The sequence below is a fragment of the Chiloscyllium plagiosum genome, unplaced genomic scaffold, assembly GCF_037043375.1.
Source record: "Chiloscyllium plagiosum isolate Xiang-an unplaced genomic scaffold, Cpla_swu_hap1 HiC_scaffold_42, whole genome shotgun sequence".
NCBI lineage: Eukaryota > Metazoa > Chordata > Chondrichthyes > Orectolobiformes > Hemiscylliidae > Chiloscyllium > Chiloscyllium plagiosum.
In genome coordinates, this window is record NW_028270180.1 from 24,477,474 (window position 1) to 24,498,543 (window position 21,070).

The 21,070-nt window shown below is 47.1% G+C and overlaps 1 protein-coding gene across 2 annotated transcripts in view; it reads right to left on the minus strand.

Annotated features, from left to right (window-relative positions):
- snupn (snurportin 1) overlaps positions 1-18,161 on the minus strand; it is a 42,946-nt gene extending 24,785 nt beyond the window's left edge. Inside the window, exons 1-3 of one of the 2 annotated variants that reach the window (XM_043680519.2) lie at positions 18,001-18,161; positions 11,236-11,401; positions 9,229-9,373 (exon numbers count right to left, since the gene is read on the minus strand). In XM_043680519.2, the coding sequence (XP_043536454.1) occupies positions 9,229-9,373; positions 11,236-11,393 (303 nt within the window). In that variant the 5' untranslated portion in view covers positions 11,394-11,401; positions 18,001-18,161. The remainder of the gene's footprint in view (positions 1-9,228; positions 9,374-11,235; positions 11,402-18,000) is intronic. The other variant, XM_043680520.2, reaches the window with a different exon arrangement.
- Positions 18,162-21,070: the final 2,909 nt, after the last annotated feature.

Below are 21,070 nucleotides of genomic sequence, written 5' to 3' on the forward strand. Positions count from 1 at the left end.
TCCTCTCTCTCTCTCACCTGAAACATTTAAAGCTAAGTCTGACCCATCCAGGCCTTCACCGGTGATATCAATGCTGGAGAGCAGCTGCTTCTATGTTTGAGTGGATTCAATTACATTAATCGAGCTACAAATCTTAACGAAGCTTTACCAGCTGAGGATACCCCTAAGTGCCTTATTTTTGATGTGTAGTCACTTACTGCGCAGGAAACACAGCAGCCAGCTTGTGCACAGCAATCCACAGCAACCAGACTTATTTTTAAAGTGATGTTAATTGATGGAGAGAACTCCCCTGCTATTATCCCCAAGGAGTGGAATGGGATCTTTTACAATCTCCACAAGAGGGCAAATAATTTAATGTTTCTGAAGGTTGGACTGGACTAAGAGTTGACCCCTGACACAAGCAGTTATGGGAAACAAGGCTCAATTTTACCCCTGGGGCACAGACTAAGCACTCATGGAAGGGGGCAAGTGTGGCATGTGACCTCTTTTTACAGATCCCTAAACTACTTTGATGGTTTAGACAGTGAACTAATTGTTCGCTTTTGGTGATAGCAAAATACAGAGAGAAAATATATATGCTGCAATATGGAGAGATATGATGGAACAGAAGCATTTTTGGAGAAATCACTATTTAAGGAACTTCCAAGAAACAGAAATAGTTCATCCATAATTCAATTTCATGTACGTATATAGTAACAGGGGCCAACTATGAAAAGCAGAGCCCATCTAGACCATAACCTCTATGCACTGTATGCTCTCCTGGAATATACTCTCTGTACTGCCAATTTTATTTATTTCCTGGTCCTTTCATTATAGACTCAAAATAGACTTTTCAATCATGGATTTTTTTCAAAGGTGACGCTGAGTGGGATAACTGTTGAGCACTGAAGGACTCACTGACTGAACTGACTGGAGTAAGTGAGTATGTTATAATCATGGAAATCCTTCTCCAACCTCAAAACATCCTCTGGAGAGCCGCATCTTGAAGGATGTTGAGCAAATTCTGGTGATATAACTCACTTATAAGGTGAAAAGATTCCATGCAAATTAGAGCATAAAACATAGGATCAGAATTAGACCATTCGGCCCACTGAATTTGTTTCACCATTCAATCAAAGCTGATATATTTCTCAAACCCATTCTCCTGCTTTTTCCCTGACACATTTGATCCCCTTTCGAATCAAAAACCTATCTATCTATCTCTGCCTTAAATATATTTAATGACTTGACCTCCATGGCCTTCTCTGGCTAAATAAATTCCTCTCAGTTCTAAAGGGTCGTCCCTTCACTCCAAGGCTGCGTCCTTGAGTCCTAATCTCTCTACTAGTGGAAATATATTCTCTACAACCACTCTATTCAGACCTCTGAGTATCCTGCAAATTTCACTGAGACCCTGCCTCATCCTACTAAACTTCATCAAGTACAGACCCAGAGTCCTCAACCATTGCTCATGACAAGCTCTTCGACTCCAGGATCATTCTTGTGAACCTCCACTGGACCCCCTCCAAGACCAACACATTCTTCCACAGATACAGGACCTAAAACTGCTCACAATATTCCAAATGCCGTCTCACTGGAGCCTTATACAGCATCAGCAGTATCTCTCTGCTCTTGTATTCTAGCCCACTTGAAATGAATGCTAACACTGCATTTGCCTTCCTAACTGCCAACTGAATCTGCATTTTAACGTTAAGAGAATTTGAACGAGAACTCAAATTTCCGAAGCCTTTCCCCATTTTGTAAATAGTCTATACCTCCATTTTTCCTACACACGTGCATAACCTCACACTTTCCCACATTGTATTTCATCTCCCACTTCTTTCCCCACTCTCCTGGCCTGTCCAAGTCCTCCTGCAGCCTCCTTGTTTCCTCAACATTACTTGTCTCTCCAACTATCTTTGCGTCATCTGAAAGTTTAGCAACAATGCTATTAATTTCTTCATCTAGATTGCAATAGGTTGAGTCAACTGTCTATTTCAAATAAAGGATTTCACATTGGGTGATATGATTTCTTACACTGTCACACACCAATATAATAGGTTTCTCCTATCAATCTTGACGACCCTCAGTAACCTTTTCAGCCATTATATGTTCAAATCTTTTCTCATACTTTTAGTTCCTTCACACTCAATAGGACTCCAATGTCTAGTAAAATGTTCATCTAGGTTCTTGCACACTCTTGCGATGACTTGGGGGGGGGGGGGGGGGGGGTAGGAAAGACTCCATGCATATTTAAATCTGTTCTCCCCAAAATTGAGAGAGAAGGGCTGTTAAATTTAAATGGCATTTGAAAAATATAAAATATCCGACTCTAACACCGGTGAACTGCATGCATGAGCATCCCACTTTCTTATCCCTCAAGATTACCCTTGCATCCTAAAAAGGGTGCTGAATGGCTTGGGGAAAGTAGTATTATTCAGACATGACAATACTGCCATCTGCAGCAGGCAAGCAGAACTGTGTGAAGCAAAATACCATATAACAGTTTCAGGTACTTCTCTGCAAAACATTTTGATCCATAGAAACAACAAAAAATATTGGGCATGATTACAAATACAGCACCTCTATAAAGCAGTGACTGGACCCACTATTGCTTAGGAGGGAAGTGGCAGCAACACAATTTCTTTTCTGTACATGAAAAACATTGTCCCTTTGAGACACCAGGAAAAAGCAACTAAAAATGTAGTTAGCAGGACAACGTCGCCACTTAATTCACAGAATAAGGGCATTCTACCAAAAGCAAACTGTAATTTATTTTATACATGTAACTGTCTGAGTTGGTTATGTAAAAGTACATTTCTATGTCCTATATATTGACCAGCCTTTACAACAGTGTCAATGCATTGGCCATGAGGATTTCTGTGCCCTGTCGATATTGCACTATTGTAGCAAGTATTTCTGATCCAGCTGCAGTTATGGATCAATGCAGACTCTGAAGAACAGCACTGGCGAGCACAGGAACAGGAAAAGCCTGGTGAAGCGAGACTCTGTGGGCAGCACGGTGGCACAGTGGCTAGCACTGTTGCCTCACAGCGCCAGAGACCCGGGTTCAATTCCCGCCTCAGGCGACTGACTGTGTGGAGTTTGCACGTTCTCCCCGTGTCTGCGTGGGTTTCCTCCGGGTGCTCCGGTTTCCTCCCACAGTCCAAAGATGTGCAGGTCAGGTGAATTGGCCATGCTAAATTGCCCGTAGTGTTAGGTAAGGGGTAAATGTAGGGGTATGGGTGGGTTGCGCTTCGGCGGGGCGGTGTGGACTTGTTGGGCCGAAGGGCCTGTTTCCACACTGTAATGTAATCTAATCTAATCTGTCCTCTTTTCATACCATTACATGCTGTATTCAGCTACATTTTGAAGGTCTCAAGCTTTAGTGGTGAATGGCTGAATGGGCGAGTAGGTCAGGTGGTGGTGGTAAGGTGCTGTCAGGTTTGGGGAGGTCATGAATATGTCACCCAAGCCTCTGATGCTCAGCCATAATCATGGAAAATCCCAGGCAAAATTAACCAGCCCACCAGAAGTGTCAATATCCATGACAATTTCAGTGTCTGTGTATGCACATCAGGACCAATGTTCCCTCTAAGGTGCGTGGCCGCTTGCAAGTGCCACTTACGTACATGCCAATACAGTACATAGCTTCTGTTTAAGAAGCTGTTACCATGCACAGCCCTTGGGGATCTGGGCACCAGCAAGAAAATTTAGAGGGAACATTGAGCAAGACTATCACAATTAAACAGAAATTAAATCCATATTTTACTGCTCCGAATCTAGGAAGATTTGGACCATTTACAAACTTTTCAGTGACATGTTCTGACATATCCCCAGGTACTTACTATAAATAAATGATCATTTATTCAGGAAAGGGGAATCCACAATGACCTATGCTGAAAAGGCATTATCATCAGGATAACATTATTAAGTTCTAGCGAGAAGTCTTAGAGTCAGAGAGATGTACAGCACAGAAATAGACCCTTCAGTCCAAGTCATCCATGCTGACCAGATATCCTAAATTAATCAAGTCCCATTTGCCAGCACTTTGCCCATATCCCTCTAAACCTTTCCTATTCATGTACCCATCCAGATACCTTTTAAAATGTTGTAATTGCACCAGCCTCAAACTCTTCCTCTGGCAGCTCATTCCTCTGCGTGAGGAAGGTTGCCCCTTAGGTCTCTTTTATATCTTTTCCCTCTCACCCGAAACCTATGTCCTCTAGTACTGGACTCCCCCATCACAGGAAAAAGACTTTGTCTATTTATCCTATCCATGCCCCTCATGATGTTATAAAGCTCTATAAGGTCACCCCTCAGCCTCCGACGCTCCAGGGAAAACAAGCACACCCTATTCAGCCTCTTGCTGTAACTCAAATCTCCAACCCTGGCAACATCCTCATAAATACTTTCTGAACCCATTCAAGTTTCACAACATCTTTCCAATAGGAGGGAGACCAGAATTGCACACAATATTCCAAAAGTGGCCTAACCAATGTCTTGTACAGCTGCAACATGACCTCCCAACTCCGATACTCAAATGTTGTGACCAATACAGGAAAGCATACTAAACGCCTTCTTCACTATCCTATCTACCCGAGACTCCACTTGCAAGGAATTACATACTTGTATTCCAAAGTCTCTTTGCTCAGCAACACTCCCCAGGACCTTACCATTAAGTATATAAATCTTACCAGGATTTGCCTTTCCAAAATACAGCACCTCACATTTATCTAAATTAAACTCCATTTACAACTCTTAGGTCCATTGGCTCATCTGATTAAGATCCTGTCCACTACACCTCCAATTTTGGGGTCATCTGCAAATTTATTAACTATACCTCCTATGATCACACCCAAACCATTTACATAAATGACGGAAAGCTGTGGACCTAACACCGATCCTTGTTGCACACCACTGATTACAGGCCTCCAGTCTGAAACAGCAACCCGCCACCACCACCCTCTGGCTTCTACCTTTGAGCCAGTTCTGTATCCAATTGGCTAGTTCTCCCTGTATTCCATGAGACCTAACCTTGCTAACAAGTCTACCATGAGTAATCTTGTCAAATGCCTTACTGAGGTCCATATGGATCACATCCACTGCTCTGTCCTCACCATGCCTCTTCGTTACTTCTGCATAAACCTCAACCAAGTTAGTGACATATGGTTTCCCACGCAAAAAGCCATGCTGACTATATCTGATCAGTCCTTGCCTTTCTAAACACACATAAATCCTGTCCTTCAGGATTCCCACCAACAACTTGCCCACCACCAATGTCAGGCTCACCGGTCTATAGTTCCCTGGCTTTTCCTTAACACCATTCTTAAATAATGGCACCACTTTAGCCAACCCCCCAGTCTTCCGGCACCTCACCTCTGACTAATGATAATCCAAATATTTCCAAGGGGCCCAGCAATCACTTCCCTCACTACCAACAGAGTTTTTGGGTACAACTGATCAGGTCCTGGGGAAATATCCACAGCTTTGTGTTTTAAGAACCCTTCAGGCACCTGGACAACTGTAATATGTACATTTTTCAAGATGCCGCCATTTATATCCTGACATACTGTTACTTCCATGTTGTCTCCACAGTAACACTGATGCAAAACACTCTTTTAGTATCTCCCCCATCTCCTACAGTTCCACACATAAGGGCTGCCTTGCTGATCTTTGAGGGACCCTATTCTCTCCCTAGTTACCCTTTTGTTTTTACAAACTGGGTGCTCCAGTTTCCTCCCACAGTCTAAAGATGTCCCGGTTAGGTGAATTGGCTATGCTAAAATTACCCAGTGTTAGATGCATTAGTCAGGGGTAAATATAGGGTAAGGGAATGGGTCTCGGTGGGTTACTCTTCCGAGGGTCAGTGTGGATTTTTTGGGCCAAATGGCCTATTTCCATTCTGTAAGGAATCTAATCTAATCTAAAACAAAACCTCAATTTCTCTAGTTATCCAGCATTCCCTACACCTATCAGCCTTGCCTTCGATTCTGACAGGAATATATTGTCTCTGGACGCTCATTATCTAATTTTCCAGACATCCCTTTATCTGCAAACATCTGCACCCAATCAACTTTTGAAAGATCTTGCCTAATAGCATCAAAACTGGCCTTCCTCTTATTTAGAACTTCAACTTTTAGATCAGGTCTATCCTTTTCCATCACTATTTTAAAACTAATAGAATTATGGTCACTGGCCCGAAAGTGCTCCCCCACTGACACCCAGTCACATGCCCTGCCTTATTTCCAAAGAGGAGGTCAAATTTTGCACCTTCTCTCATATGTACATCCACAAAATGTTCTTGTACACACAAAAAAATTCTTGTCCATCCAAGCCCTTAACACTAAAATTATGCTTGGAAAGTTAAAATCCTCTACCATTATCACTCTCTTATTCTTACAGATAACAGATCTCCTAACAAATTTGTTTCTGAATTTCCTGCTAACTATTCAGGGTTCTATAAGACAACCCCAATAAAGTAATCATTCCTTTCTTATTTCTCGGTTCAACCCAAATAACTTATCCAACTTCTTTGGATATTCTCTGGAATATCCAAAGTACAGCTGTAATGTTACCTCTTATCAAAAACGCCACTCCTTTCTTTTGCTCCTCTTTCTGTCCTTCCTGTGGCATTTGTGTCCTGGAACATGAAGTTGCCAGTCCTGACCATCCCCGAGCCACATTTCTGTCATTGCTATGATACCCCAGCCCCATGTTCATCTGCCTTCCCTGTTTAGCCTCTTGCATTGAGGTAAATTGAACTGCAGTTATTTCACTCTCTGCTTTGTTCCTGCCTGCCCTGACTGTTTGTCTTGCTCCTTTTTCCTACAGTACCAGTCTCAAGATTGCTCTCTTACTTCACTATCTCCCTGGGTCCCAACATCCCACCTTACCAGTATATTAGTCCCCTTCCAATGCAAGCGCAATCTGTCCTTCATATACAGGTCACATCTACCCCAGAAGTGATTCCAACAATCCAAAATGAGCACCTTCCTCCCTTGCACCAGCTCCTTAGCCAAACATTCATCTGCTCGATCCTCCTTTTCCTACCCTCACTAGCTCATAGCACCTGGAGTAATCCAGATATGACTATTCTCAAGGATCTCCTTTTTAAATTCCTGCCTAACCTTCTATTTAGAATCGCATCCTTTTGCTTTCCTGTGTCATTAGTTTCACTGCTGGCCCCACTCCCCTTTGAGAGTATTCTGCATTCTCTCCGAGATATTCTTAATCCCGGGACCAGGAGGTAACACATCATTCTGATTTCTCGCTGTCGGCCATACAAACATCTGTTGTGCCTCTGACTAGAGTCCCCTATCTCAAATCAATCAACCACTTGGAACCCAACGTAACCCTCATAAGCCATTCTCGGTATAAGGAAGTTGGCTGGCCGTGCTATGTTCCCCTGAGAGTCCATCGCCCCTTATATGTTCCAAACAGAACACTTGTTTGAGATGCGGATAGTTGCACAAGACTCCTGTACTACCTGCCTCCCTCTCCTACCTGATTGTATCGGATATCCATCACACCCCCTAGCTCCTGTAAATTCCTCATTGCCTCTAACTGCCGCTCTAATCAATCCATGCAAGTTGATAGGATTTGCAACCAAACACATTTACTGTAGACAGAATCATCAGTAACATGGAAATTCTCCCTAAATCTCCCACATCCGACAGGAAGAGTATATCAAAGGCCATCTTTGCACCTTAACAATCTACAGAAAATAGCAGTCTTACTGCTCTAAAAGACACTGCTCCAGGTTAACTTTGTACCTATGTTTTATATTTTTAAAATTTAATCAAGAGACAGATCTCAATAAAACATCTAATCAAAAAGAACCCACTCTACTCACTATTAAAAAAAGACAGCAAGGTTACACTTAAAACCCTTGAACTTATCTGTTCCTGTGTGGAGAGCTCTCCCATATACATTCCTCCAAGGCCAGCTGTGAAATTCACTGTTTGTCCTTTTTTTTTGACACTCCGATATGCAGAAATACTTGAACTCAAATAGCAAAGGCAGTAGCTGTGCAGGTTCACTGCTGAGTCAGACGGAGATTTCTTTCTCTCTTATTGACCATGTGGTGGTCACTGCCTCCTTTTTAAAGTGCCGTTGTTTTGATCATCTCCCCCCCCCAAAAGTTCCAATACAATGCTTGTAGAATAATAATTACTGCTCTTCGAATTCAAGGAAATCATCTCCAATCTGATACCTGAAAAAAGCAGCTCTTACAGCCACAATTTTCTCCCGTCGTTCACCTTGGATTACCCAGAATCCTTTTTGTTGAACATTCTGTCTTTTCTTCTGACAGCAAGTAGTTACTTTTAGCATTATCTGGGCATTAGCGTATTGGTGGGATCTTGCTTTGCACAACTGGCTTCCAGATGCTGTAGTGCTCAACCACAAACAACTGGACAATAAATTGTGCAAGAAAAAGAGGGTACATTTACATAATCTCAGGACATTCCAAAGTGCTTTCCTGTCAATGAAAGACTCTTTGACGTGTGGTTACTATTGTAATTGTAGGAAGCACAACCCATCATCCATGACCATGTTCAATTTTAGGGTTATGTCCCTTGCCCTGAACTTTACTACCAGATGTTTTAACCCACTAGGACATTTTCATTGAGCCAGAAACTCCCAGCTCCTGTACAGGTGTCACTTTATTAACCCCTGCAATTGGGGCAGATGAATGCATGGGCCAATGAGCAAACCAGACGGAGGGAAGCTCTCACATCACTTTTCCTTCCTGAATCGCTGAAGAGTCTGACTGGGCTTTAATTCCCCAGCATTAGCAATGGTATTCTTCAGGCCCAGGTTTTGTTGACTGATTTAACAGTTGACACAGCCTCGGTTCATTTATATAGACGTAAAGTTAAAAATCGCACAATACCAGGTTATAGTCCAACAGGTTGATTTGGAAGTACAAGCTTTCAGAGTGCTGCTCCTTTGTCAGATAGCTCTGAAAGCTTGTACTTCCAAATATACCTGTTGGACTATAACCTGCTATTGTGCGATTTTTAACTTGTCCACCCCAGTCCAACATCTGCATCTCAACATCTTATAAAGACGTACAAATTTCCATTAAGATCAATGTGCAGGGATTAGGACAGGGAGCCCCACCTTATTTTTCCATATTTGCCTCGGGATTATGCAGCAACCCTACTGCTGAAGCTTGACCCAATTCTTGATCACTATGCTGCAATCAGTGCCTTGTCTTGGTGAATAACTCAGAATATTTCCAACCTGGTTTGCGTAGCGTTTGGGAAGTTTCTTCTTTGCCACCTCAACTTCCATTTCGTCATGCTCCTCTTGTTCCTCCTCACTGTCTTCTCCTGTCCAGTCATCTTCGGCAAGACGCCTTGCATGGTTAACATAATTCAGTCGCTGCCTTTTGATGCAGAAGCACAAAGAAAAATTGAGGTCAGTACAGCACTATGTCGTGTTTGCTTAAATACAGCACAATGTAGAGAATCTGCATAGTGTCCTTTTCACAACCTCTGGACATTCCAAAGCTCTTTGCAAACAATAAAGCACTTTTGAAGTGAAGCCGCTGTTGTAAATTAGGAAACGTAGCAGCAAGTTTGCACACAGAAAGCTCTCACAAACAACAACCTGACAATGACCTGTTAAAACAAAGTGATAGATAAACATTTGCCAGTAAAAGGATGAAATCTTTTGCCCTTTTTAGAAGTAATGCAGTGGGATATTTCATGTTCACTTGAGGGCAGATGGGCCTCAGTTTAGTGGTGCATTCAAAGGATGGCTCTTGTGACAATATTGCTCCCTTTTTAGTACTTCAAAAGTAACAAAATGCAGCTGAAGGATATATTCCCAAAATATCAGCTTGACAGAAACTAGCCAGCAGCATTATAATATTAAAAGAAAAACTGGAAATCTGAAACAAAAACAAGGTGCTAGAGAAACTCAGCAGATCTGGCAACAGAGAGTTAACATTTCGTATCCAGTGACCCTTCTTCAGTCAATTCTCTCACAGTTTTTATTTTTAAGCCATTATGACAATGCCTGGCCTCTATCACAGTCATTTGAGGGATCTTGTTTTGTACAAATTGGCTGCCTCCATTTTTAAATTACAACAATTCTCACTGGATGCATTGCATTGGCTGAAAAGCACTTTGGAACATCATGAGGTTGTGAAGGTGCTATATAGGTGTAAACCCTTCTTTTTGATGGAGGGCAGTATAAAATAAACCTTCTGCCACCAGAGAAAAACAACAGGAAGTTGCTGCCGTGCGCTGCAGAACCAATTGATTCATAATCATTTACAGTGGCAATATCTCAGTTAAAATGCAAGTTGCAGCATTTTTGAGCGATGGTCTTCTTTGGTTATAAATGGAGGTCTTGTCTTCTCAAACCCTTGTACAGATATTCAATAAATTTAGATGAACACTGCTACCCCCATAATATACCACAGATTTATATTTCCCCAAAAGAAGCATAATTTGTTTTGCAAGAACAAAAGTACAATCAGAGGCAGAAGGACCTCTTTAATCAAACAATATAGACCTGATTTTCTTGTTTTCATGGTTATATGACTATACTTCGAAATGGCAAAAACTGATTCAGCAAACAAAACCTCAGTGAAATAGTGTCTTTAGTATAATCCCAAGAGTCTACACGAATATTATGAAACAAAACATAGTACTGAGCCATACAGGTCAATACTAAGGCCAGAATTAGAGGAACAAAGTCAGCTCCAAGAATTGTTGAGCTGGAGACGACTACAGAGAAAAGGAGACACAAGACTACGGATGGACTGAAAATAAAGATGAGAACTTTAGAACAAAGACATTGCTTGACTCTGAATCAGCAAGCATGGGGGTAATTTGCTACGCTTTAGAACTTGAGCAGCGGTTTTGGATGAGCTCCAGTAAACAGGAGGGTAGAATGTGGGAGGCCAGCAAGCGGTACATAAAAACAGTCAAATCCAAATACAACAAAATTGAGGACAAAAGTTTCAGATTTTTGAGGCCAGAGTGCAATCAAGGAATATTCACTATCAAAACATAAGCTACTCCAGATTTGTGAATTATGCTACTCAATGTTAATTTTGTCTCCATCACTAATCCATGTATTTTCTATTTGCCAGAGTTAGTGTTGCATTAGCAACAAAACAGTTATAAAGGGCACAGGAAGCAGGAAAAAAAGAATGGCATATCCCAGTGGATAAATCGTCAAAATATTCCACACTTTGTAGCAATCTAGTTGCTTTCCTTCATTCTAATGACTTACGATTTTTGGTTCTCCAGAAGTTTCCGCCGACGCTCTGCCTGCTCCTGTGTGTTGGATTTGAGTTTGTATTGGGCGAGACGTGGATGTGGAGCGGCAATGCTGTTGAGATCCTGAGAGACTGTAAAGCTGGTGGACAATGCCTGACTTAATTCGTCCATAATGATCCCTGTAAAAGCAGAAAAAAGTCCCACCATATTATTTTGGAGGACAGCAATGAAGACGATCGCTTCTAGCCAATATCTATCCCTTAATCAACATTAGTAAAAAAAAGATGATCTGTTCATGACCACATTTGCTGTATGAGGTCCACGCAGTGTGTAAGTTGCTCGTTGTGCTTCTTAAATACAACAGATCATAAGTATCAAAAGTGCTGTGAAAGATTTTCTTGGTCTGGGAGGATGGTGTGATTGGGTGGGGTGGTGTACAGAGAGCTGTACAGCACAGAAACCAAGCCTTCGGCTCAACCCAAGCATGCCAACCAGACATACTAACCTAATCTAGTTCTATTTTCCAGCACTTGGCCCATATCCCTCTAAACCCTTCCTGTTCATATACCAGCCTCCATCACTTCCTCTGGCAGCTCATTCCATACAAGTACCACCCTCTTAGTTGCCCTTTTTTTCATTCGTTCATTGGATGAGGATGTCGTTGGCTTATTACCCATCCCTAATTGCCCAGAGGACAGTTAAGAGTCAACTACATTGCTGGGGGTCTGGAGAAACATAGAGGCTAAATCAGATAATGATAGCAGTTTCCTTCCCTGAAGGCCATTAGATCCCTTAGGTCCCTTTTAAATCTTTCCTCTCTCATCTTAAACCTCTGCCTGCTAGTTCTGGGCTCCCCCACCCCAGGGAAAAGACCTTGTCTATTTATCCTATCCATGCCACTCATGATTTTATAAACCTATCCCTCAGCCTCTGACACTCCTGGGAAAACAACCCAAGCCTATTCAACTTCTCCTATAGCTCAAATCCTCCAACCCAGGCAACATCCTTGTAAATCTTTTCTGAACCCTTTCAAGTTTCACATCTTTCCGATAGGAAGGAGACCAGAATTGCACACAATATTCCAACAGAGGCCTAACCAATGACCTGTACAGCCACAACCTGACCTGGAGCGTCAGAGGCTGAGTGGTGACCTTATAGAGGTTTACAAAATTATATGAGGGGCATGGATAGGATAAATAGGCAAAGTCTTTTCCTTGGGGTCGGGGAGTCTAGAATTAGAGGGCATAGGTTTAGGGCGAGAGGGGAAAGATATAAAAGAGACCTCAGGGGCAACTTTTTCATGCAGAGAGTGGTACGTGTATGGAATGAATTGCCAGAGGATGTGGTGGAGGCTGGTACATTGCAACATTTAAGAGGCATTTGGATGGATATATGAATAGGAAGGGTTTGGAGGGATATGGGCCAGGTGCTGGCAGGTGGGACTAGATTGGGTTGGGATATCTGGTTGGCATGGACAGGTTGGACCTAAGGGTCTGTTTCCATGCTGTACATCTCTATGACTCTATGACCTCCCAACTCCTGTACTCAATACTCTGACCAATAAAGGAAAGCATACCAAACGTCTTCTTCACTGGGCAAAAGTGAGGACTGCAGATGCTAGATTAGAGTGGTGCTGGAAAAGCACAGCAGGTCAGGCAGCATCTGAGGAGCAGGAAAATCGACGTTTCGGGCAAAAGTCCTTCATCAGGAGCCTCCAGGGTGGAGAGATAAAGGGGGGGGGGTTGCGGAAAAGGCAGCAAAGAGTACAATAGGTGAATGGGGGTGGGAATGGAGGTGCGGATAGGTGGAAAGGGAGATTGGCAGGTAGGACAGGACTGAGTTGGAAGCATGGAACTGGGATAAGGTGGGGGGGGGGGGGGGGGTGGGGGGGGGAATGAGGAAACTAGTGAAGTCCACATTGATGCCCTGGGGTTGAAGTGTTCCGAGGCGGAAGAGGATGCGTTCTTCCTCCAGGCGTTGGGTGGTGAGGGAGCGGTGGTGAAGGAGGCCCAGGACCTCCATGTCCTCAGCAGAGTGGGAGGGGGAGTTGAAATGTTGGGCCACAGGGAGGTGGGTTTGATTGGTGCGGGTGTCCTGGAGATGTTCCCTGAAGCGCTCTGCCAGGAGGCATCCAGTCTCCCCAATGTAGAGGAGAATGCATCAGGTGCAACGGATACATTAAATGATATTGGTGGATGCGCAGGTGAAACTTTGATGGATGTGGAAGGCTCCTTTGTGCCGTGGATGGAGGTGAGGAAGGAGGGGTGGGCACAGGTTTTGCGATTCTTGCAGTGGCAGAGGAAGGTGCCAGGATGTGAGGGTGGGTTGTTGGGGGGAGGGAACGGCCTTTTCGGAATGCAGAAAGGGGTGGGGAGGAAAATATATCCCTGGCGGTGGGGTCCGTTTGGGAATGGCGGAAATATTGGCGGATGATGCGGTTTATGCGAAGGTTGGTAGAGTGGAAAGTGAGGACTGGGGAGGGTTCTGTTCTTGTTACAGTTGGAGGGGTGGGGTTTGAGGGTGGAGGGGCGGGATGTGGATGAGATGCGTTGGAGGGCATCTTCACTTGGGAAGGGAAATTGCGATCTCGAAAAAAGGCCATCTGGTGTTTTGTGTGGTGGAACCGGACCTCCTGGGAGCAGATACAGCGGAGGCGAAAGAATTGGGAATATGGGATGGCATTTTTACAAGAGGCAGGGTGGGAAGAGGTGTAATCAAGGTAGCTGTGGAAGTCAGTGGGTTTGTAAAAAAATGTCAGTGTCAAGTCGGTCATCATTAATGGAGATGGAGAGGTCCAGGAAGGGGAGGGAGGTGTCAGAGATGGTCCAGGTAAATTTAAGGTCAGGATGGAATGTGTTGGTGAAGTTGATGAATTGCTCGACCTCCTCACGGGAGCACGAGGTGGCGCCAATGCAGTCATCAATGTAGCGGGGGGGAAAGAGGTGCCAGTGTAATTACGGAAGATGGACTGTTCTACGTAACTGACAAAGAGACAGGCATAGCTGGGGCCCATACGGCTACCCCCTTGGTCTGGAGGAAGTGGGAGGATTCTTCACTATCCAATCTACCTGCGACTCCACTTTCAAGAAGCTATGAACCTGCACTCCAAGGTCTCTGTTCAGCACCAAAGGGGATGGTTTTGTCGGAGGGGGAGATGGTTTTGTCGGTGGGGGGGGGATGTTTTTGTCAGATGGGGGGGGATGGTTTTGTCGGATGTGGGGGGGATGGTTTTGTCGGAGGAGGGGGAAGGTTTTGTCGGGGGGGATGGTTTTGTCGGATGTGGGGGGATGGTTTTGTCGGAGGAGGGGGTAGGTTTTGTCGGAGGAGGGGGTAGGTTTTGTCGGGGGGGGGCTGGTTTTGTCGGGGGGGGCTGGTTTTGTCGGGGGGGGATGGTTTTGTCGGGGGGGGGATGGTTTTGTCGGGGGGGGGATGGTTTTGTCGGGGGGGGGGGATGGTTTTGTCGGGGGGGGGGATGGTTTTGTCGGGGGGGGGATGGTTTTGTCGGGGGGGGGATGGTTTTGTCGGGGGGGGGAAGGTTTTGTCGGGAGGGGGAAGGTTTTGTCGGGGGGGGGAAGGTTTTGTCGGGGGGGGGAAGGTTTTGTCGGGAGGGGGAAGGTTTTGTCGGGGGGGGGAAGGTTTTGTCGGGGGGGGGAAGGTTTTGTCGGGGGGGGGGGATGGTTTTGTCGGGGGGGGGATGGTTTTGTCGGGGGGGGGATGGTTTTGTCGGGGGGGGGGATGGTTTTGTCTGAGGGGGGGGTGGTTTTGTCGGGGGTGGGGGGGGATGGTTTTGTCAGATGGGGGGGATGGTTTTGTCGGATGGGGGGGGGATGGTTTTGTCGGAGGAGGGGGTAGGTTTTGTCGGGGGGGCTGGTTTTGTCGGGGGGGGGGGCTGGTTTTGTCGGGGGGGGGGATGGTTTTGTCGGGGGGGGGGGATGGTTTTGTCGGGGGTGGTGGGTGGTTTTGTCGGGGGTGGGGGGGGGGGATGGTTTTGTCGGGGGTGGGGGGGGATGGTTTTGTCGGGGGTGGGGGGGGATGGTTTTGTCGGGGGTGGGGGGGGATGGTTTTGTCGGGGGTGGGGGGGTGGTTTTGTCGGGGGTGGGGGGGTGGTTTTGTCGGGGGTGGGGGGGGATGGTTTTGTCGGGGGTGGGGGGATGGTTTTGTCGGGGGTGGGGGGTGGTTTTGTCGGGGGTGGGGGGGGGATGGTTTTGTCGGGGGTGGGGGGGGATGGTTTTGTCGGGGGTGGGGGGGGGATGGTTTTGTCGGGGGTGGGGGGGGGATGGTTTTGTCGGGGGTGGGGGGGGATGGTTTTGTCAGGGGTGGGGGGGGATGGTTTTGTCGGGGGTGGGGGGGGATGGTTTTGTCGGGGGTGGGGGGGGGATCGTTTTGTCGGGGATGGGGGGGATGGTTTTGTCGGGGGTGAGGGGGGATGGTTTTGTCGGGGGTGGGGGGGGATGGTTTTGTCGGGGGTGGGGGGGGATGGTTTTGTCGGGGGTGGGGGGGGATGGTTTTGTCGGGGGTGGGGGGGGATGGTTTTGTCGGGGGTGGGGGGGGATGGTTTTGTCGGGGGTGGGGGGGTGGTTTTGTCAGGGGTGGGGGGGTGGTTTTGTCGGGGGTGGGGGGGTGGTTTTGTCGGGGGTGGGGGGGGGGGATCGTTTTGTCGGGGATGGGGGGGTGGTTTTGTCGGGGGTGGGGGGGTGGTTTTGTCGGGGGTGGGGGGGATGGTTTTGTCGGGGGTAGGGGGGGATGGTTTTGTCGGGGGTGGGGGGGTGGTTTTGTCAGGGGTGGGGGGGTGGTTTTGTCGGGGGTGGGGGGGTGGTTTTGTCGGGGGTGGGGGGGGGGGATCGTTTTGTCGGGGATGGGGGGGTGGTTTTGTCGGGGGTGGGGGGGTGGTTTTGTCGGGGGTGGGGGGGATGGTTTTGTCGGGGGTAGGGGGGGATGGTTTTGTCGGGGGTAGGGGGGGATGGTTTTGTCGGGGGTAGGGGGGGATGGTTTTGTCGGGGGTGGGGGGGTGGTTTTGTCGGGGGTGGGGGGGGTGGTTTTGTCGGGGGTGGGGGGGTGGTTTTGTCGGGGGTGGGGGGGTGGTTTTGTCGGGGGTGGGGGGGATGGTTTTGTCGGGGGTAGGGGGGGATGGTTTTGTCGGGGGTGGGGGGGGTGGTTTTGTCGGGGGTGGGGGGGGTGGTTTTGTCGGGGGTGGGGGGGGTGGTTTTGTCGGGGGTGGGGGGGGGGATGGTTTTGTCGGGGGTGGGGGGGTGGTTTTGTCGGGGGTGGGGGGGGGTGGTTTTGTCGGGGGTGGGGGGGATGGTTTTGTCGGGGGTGGGGGGGATGGTTTTGTCGGGGGTGGGGGGGTGGTTTTGTCGGGGTGGGGGATGGTTTTGTCGGGGGTGGGGGGATGGTTTTGTCGGGGATGGGGGGGGGTGGTTTTGTCGGGGGTGGGGGGGGGATGGTTTTGTCGGGGGTGGGGGGGTGTGGTTTTGTCGGGGGTGGGGGGGGGATGGTTTTGTCGGGGGTGGGGGGGGGGATGGTTTTGTCGGGGGTGGGGGGGGATGGTTTTGTCGGGGGTGGGGGGGGATGGTTTTGTCGGGGGTGGGGGGGGGATGGTTTTGTCGGGGGTGGGGGGGGGATGGTTTTGTCGGGGGTGGGGGGGCGGATGGTTTTGTCGGGGGTGGGGGGGGGGGATGGTTTTGTCGGGGGTGGGGGGGGATGGTTTTGTCGGGGGTGGGGGGGGGGATGGTTTTGTCGGGGGTGGGGGGGCGGATGGTTTTGTCGGGGGTGGGGGGGCGGATGGTTTTGTCGGGGGTGGGGGGGCGGATGGTTTTGTCGGGGGTGGGGGGGGATGGTTTTGTCGGGGGTGGGGGGGGATGGTTTTGTCGGGGGTGGGGGGGGTGGTTTTGTCGGGGGTGGGGGGGGGATGGTTTTGTCGGGGGTGGGGGGGGGATGGTTTTGTCGGGGGTGGGAGGGATGGTTTTGTCGGGGGTGGGGGGATGGTTTTGTCGGGGGTGGGGGGATGGTTTTGTCGGGGGTGGGGGGATGGTTTTGTCGGGGGTGGGGGGCGGATGGTTTTGTCGGGGGTGGGGGGGGGGATGGTTTTGTCGGGGGTGGGGGGGGATGGTTTTGTCGGGGGTGGGGGGGGGATGGTTTTGTCGGGGGTGGGGGGGTGGTTTTGTCGGGGGTGGGGGGGGGTGGTTTTGTCGGGGGTGGGGGGGGATGGTTTTGTCGGGGGTGGGGGGGGGATGGTTTTGTCGGGGGTGGGGGGGGGGTGGTTTTGTCGGGGGTGGGGGGGGATGGTTTTGTCGGGGGTGGGGGGGGGATGGTTTTGTCGGGGGTGGGGGGGTGGTTTTGTCGGGGGTGGGGGGGGGGTGGTTTTGTCGGGGGTGGGGGGGGATGGTTTTGTCGGGGGTGGGGGGGTGGTTTTGTCGGGGGTGGGGGGGGGTGGTTTTGTCGGGGGTGGGGGGGTGGTTTTGTCGGGGGTGGGGGGGGGGTGGTTTTGTCGGGGGTGGGGGGGGGATGGTTTTGTCGGGGTGGGGGGGGGGTCTCTCATGTACATCCCAAAGCCGTTCCAGGACAGGGGTGTGATGAGGGTCTGACCGGCCGTGGGGGGTGTGGAGACTGAAACCGGCAGAGCCTGAGGCCCGAGGCCCGAGGCCGTGAACATGGAAGTTACAGCCTGGATCACATTTTAAAACAAAAACAGCTTTTTATCCCTGTCATTTTACATCGAGCGGAGAGCTCCAGCTAAAATAAATAAATAAATAAACCGAAAGCCCGGCCATTTAACTACCTTGAGCTGTTCCTCAGGGCCTCCCTCGGCGCCTCGTGACCGGACTCCCCGCTGCAGGTGGCCAACCAACACCTCTCACAGCGCCTCACTCCGCACAGACCGACAAAGGGAGGGGGGAGGGCCGACCACCGTCTTTCCCGGAGTGTCCAAACTCAACCTGTTCGACACATGGTCACACAAGTCACGCCAGTTTGTCGTCCAACAGGTTTCATTTGAAATCCCAACCCTCCGAAGTGCTGCACCTTCGTCAGGTGACACATGACATTGGAGTGTGAATTGCAATTGCTAGTTGCCAGGGGAGAGGGCAGTGTGAGAGAGAGAAAATAATCACTTCTCAAAAATGAAAGCAACAGCACACAGATTGAAAATAAACCAACTGCTAATGGCATGTATTGTCCTGCCAAAAAATATTTTTGCAGTTCTGAAGAGAGACCACAGGACCTGAAACTTTAACTCTGCTTTCTTTCCATAGATGCTACCAGACTTACTGAGATTTTCCAGCAATTAATGATTTTGTTTCTGATTTCCAGCATCTGCAATTCATTGTGCATAATTTTTGTATTTTTGCAGTTATTTCTGTCAACCAACAGACTTCATCCTTGTCAGAGCAATTTACAGCAGATGCTGGAATCTGTACTGAAAACAAAAAATGCTGAAAGTCACAGCAACTCAGGCAGCATCTGCGGAGAGAGAGCAAGCTAATGTTTCAAATCTAGATAACTCTTCATCTGATGACCCGCTGTGATTTCCGGAATTGTTCATTTCCCTACTTGATATTTGATTTGATTTATTATTGTCATACACACTGAAATACAATGAAAATATTGTTTTATGTGCTAACCAGTATTAAAAAAAAATAAAAACAGCAGGTCTGGAAGAGTTGGTGTGCAGAGATAGTTAACTTTTCAGGTTTGTAATCTTGCACCAGAACTGTGTAAAGTTAGAGATGTACTTAGTCTATCTATGACTCTATAGTAGTCATGATTTGGAGATGCCGGTGTTGGACTGGGGTGTACAAAGTTAAAATTTACACAACACCAGGTTATAGTCCAACAGGTTTAATTGGAAGCACACTACTTTTATACTTTTATACCCATCCTCTTTTGTAATTAAAATGACTATTCCATTTGAATTCCTAATGCCTGCAAAGTTACTTTTTGAAATTCACTTAAAAGGACATCCAGATTAGATTAGATTAAATTCCCTACAGTGTGGAAACAGGCCCTTTGGCCCAACAAGTCCACACTGACCCTCCGAAGAGCAACCCACCCAGACCCATTCCCCTTCATTTACCCCAAACCAATGCACCTAACACTACAGGCAGTTTAGCATGGCCAATTCACCTAACCTGCACATCTTTGGACTGTGGGAGGAAACCGGAGCACCCGGAAGAAACCCACACAGACACGGGGAGGATGTGCAAACTCCACACAGACAGTTGCCCGAGGCAGGAATTGAACCTGGTTCCCTGGTGCTGAGGCGCTAACCACTGAGCCACCATGCTCCCTCCCCACCCCCCACCCCGCCTTACCCCAGCTGTAAGATGTCTCTTACCCCAGCATTCTGCAGTCTCTCTCTGCATAAGACATATTTTGCTTTTTTATTCTTCCCACAAAAATGGACAGCTTCACATTTTCACACATCATACTCTATCTGCCATTTTGTTGTCCACTCACTTATCCTGTATATACCCCTTGTGTTCTTCTCACACCTTGCTTTCAAATATGTCTTTGTATCATCAGTAAAATCACATATAGTACACTATACTTCTTCAACCAAGTCTTTATAAATCATTGAGGCCACTGCACTAATCATTGTGCCATCCCTACTAGATACTCATGAAAACAAACACATTTTCAATGTTCTCTGTTTCCTGTCAGTCAATTTACCATCTACTTATGCCACTATATTGCTTCCAACATCATTACCTCTAATCTTGTGGAATAACCACAAGACAGGACAGAAAAGGAAATTAATATGCCACATGGATGTCAATTTTTTTTGTTCATGCGGGTAAATACAAATGGTCACAAAAAGGCGATTTTCAGATTTTCTATGTTGGCACTTCACTGAATGCCTTTTGGAAATTCAAATACACTGCAGGCCTTTATCCACCCTGCATGTTCTGTCTACAAACACCTCTAATAAATTTGCCAAAAAATACTTTGCTTTCACAAATCATGTTTACTGCCTGATTGTGTATGATTTTATACTACTATCTCCTTAAAATTAGATTCCAGCACTTTCCCAATGATATATGTATGCAAACTGGCTTATAGCTTACTTTTTATTGACTCTCTCCTTTGCTGATTAGAGGTATTGCATCTACAGTTTTATAGTTCATTGGAACTTTCCAAGAATCTAGCACATTTTGGAAGATTACAATCAATGCATCCACAATGTTGAAGCCCCTTGAATGAATGAGTTTTATTGAATGAATGATTTTTATTGTCATGTGTATTTTACAGTGAGAAATACAACAAAATACAGTGAAAAACTTTCATTCATGACCACAATTTGGTACCATTTTGATAGTTTTAAGAATAAGAGACAAATGAAAAAGCTATAGCTTAAAGAAAAATCCATCTACGTTTGAGTTCTCAGCAAGCTCAGAGCCACCACCACCTCTCTGCCATCTATGCCAATCCCAAGTAATGTCACTGAGCCTCAGGCACTGTCTTTCGCATCTGGGCTGATTCACCCTGCCACTGCTCACCAGATACACCAAAGTCAGAGTCTCTCACTATGGCTTAACTCATTGATATTGCTGTGATGCCCTTCTGCCACTGTCAAACCCAACCCCTCACGATGAACTCACCATTCCATACTTAGAATCATAGAGTCATACAGCATGGAAACAAGCCATGTGGCCCAACTCATCGTGTCGACTAAGATTTCTAAACTGAATTAATCCATTTACCTGTATTTGGCCCATATCCCTCGAAACCTTTCCTAACCATTACCTGTTCAAATGTCTTTTAAATGTTGTAATTGTACCCATCTCTACCACTTCCTCTGGCAGCTTCTTCCATATAAGTACCAACCTCTGTGTGAACATGTTGCTCCTCAG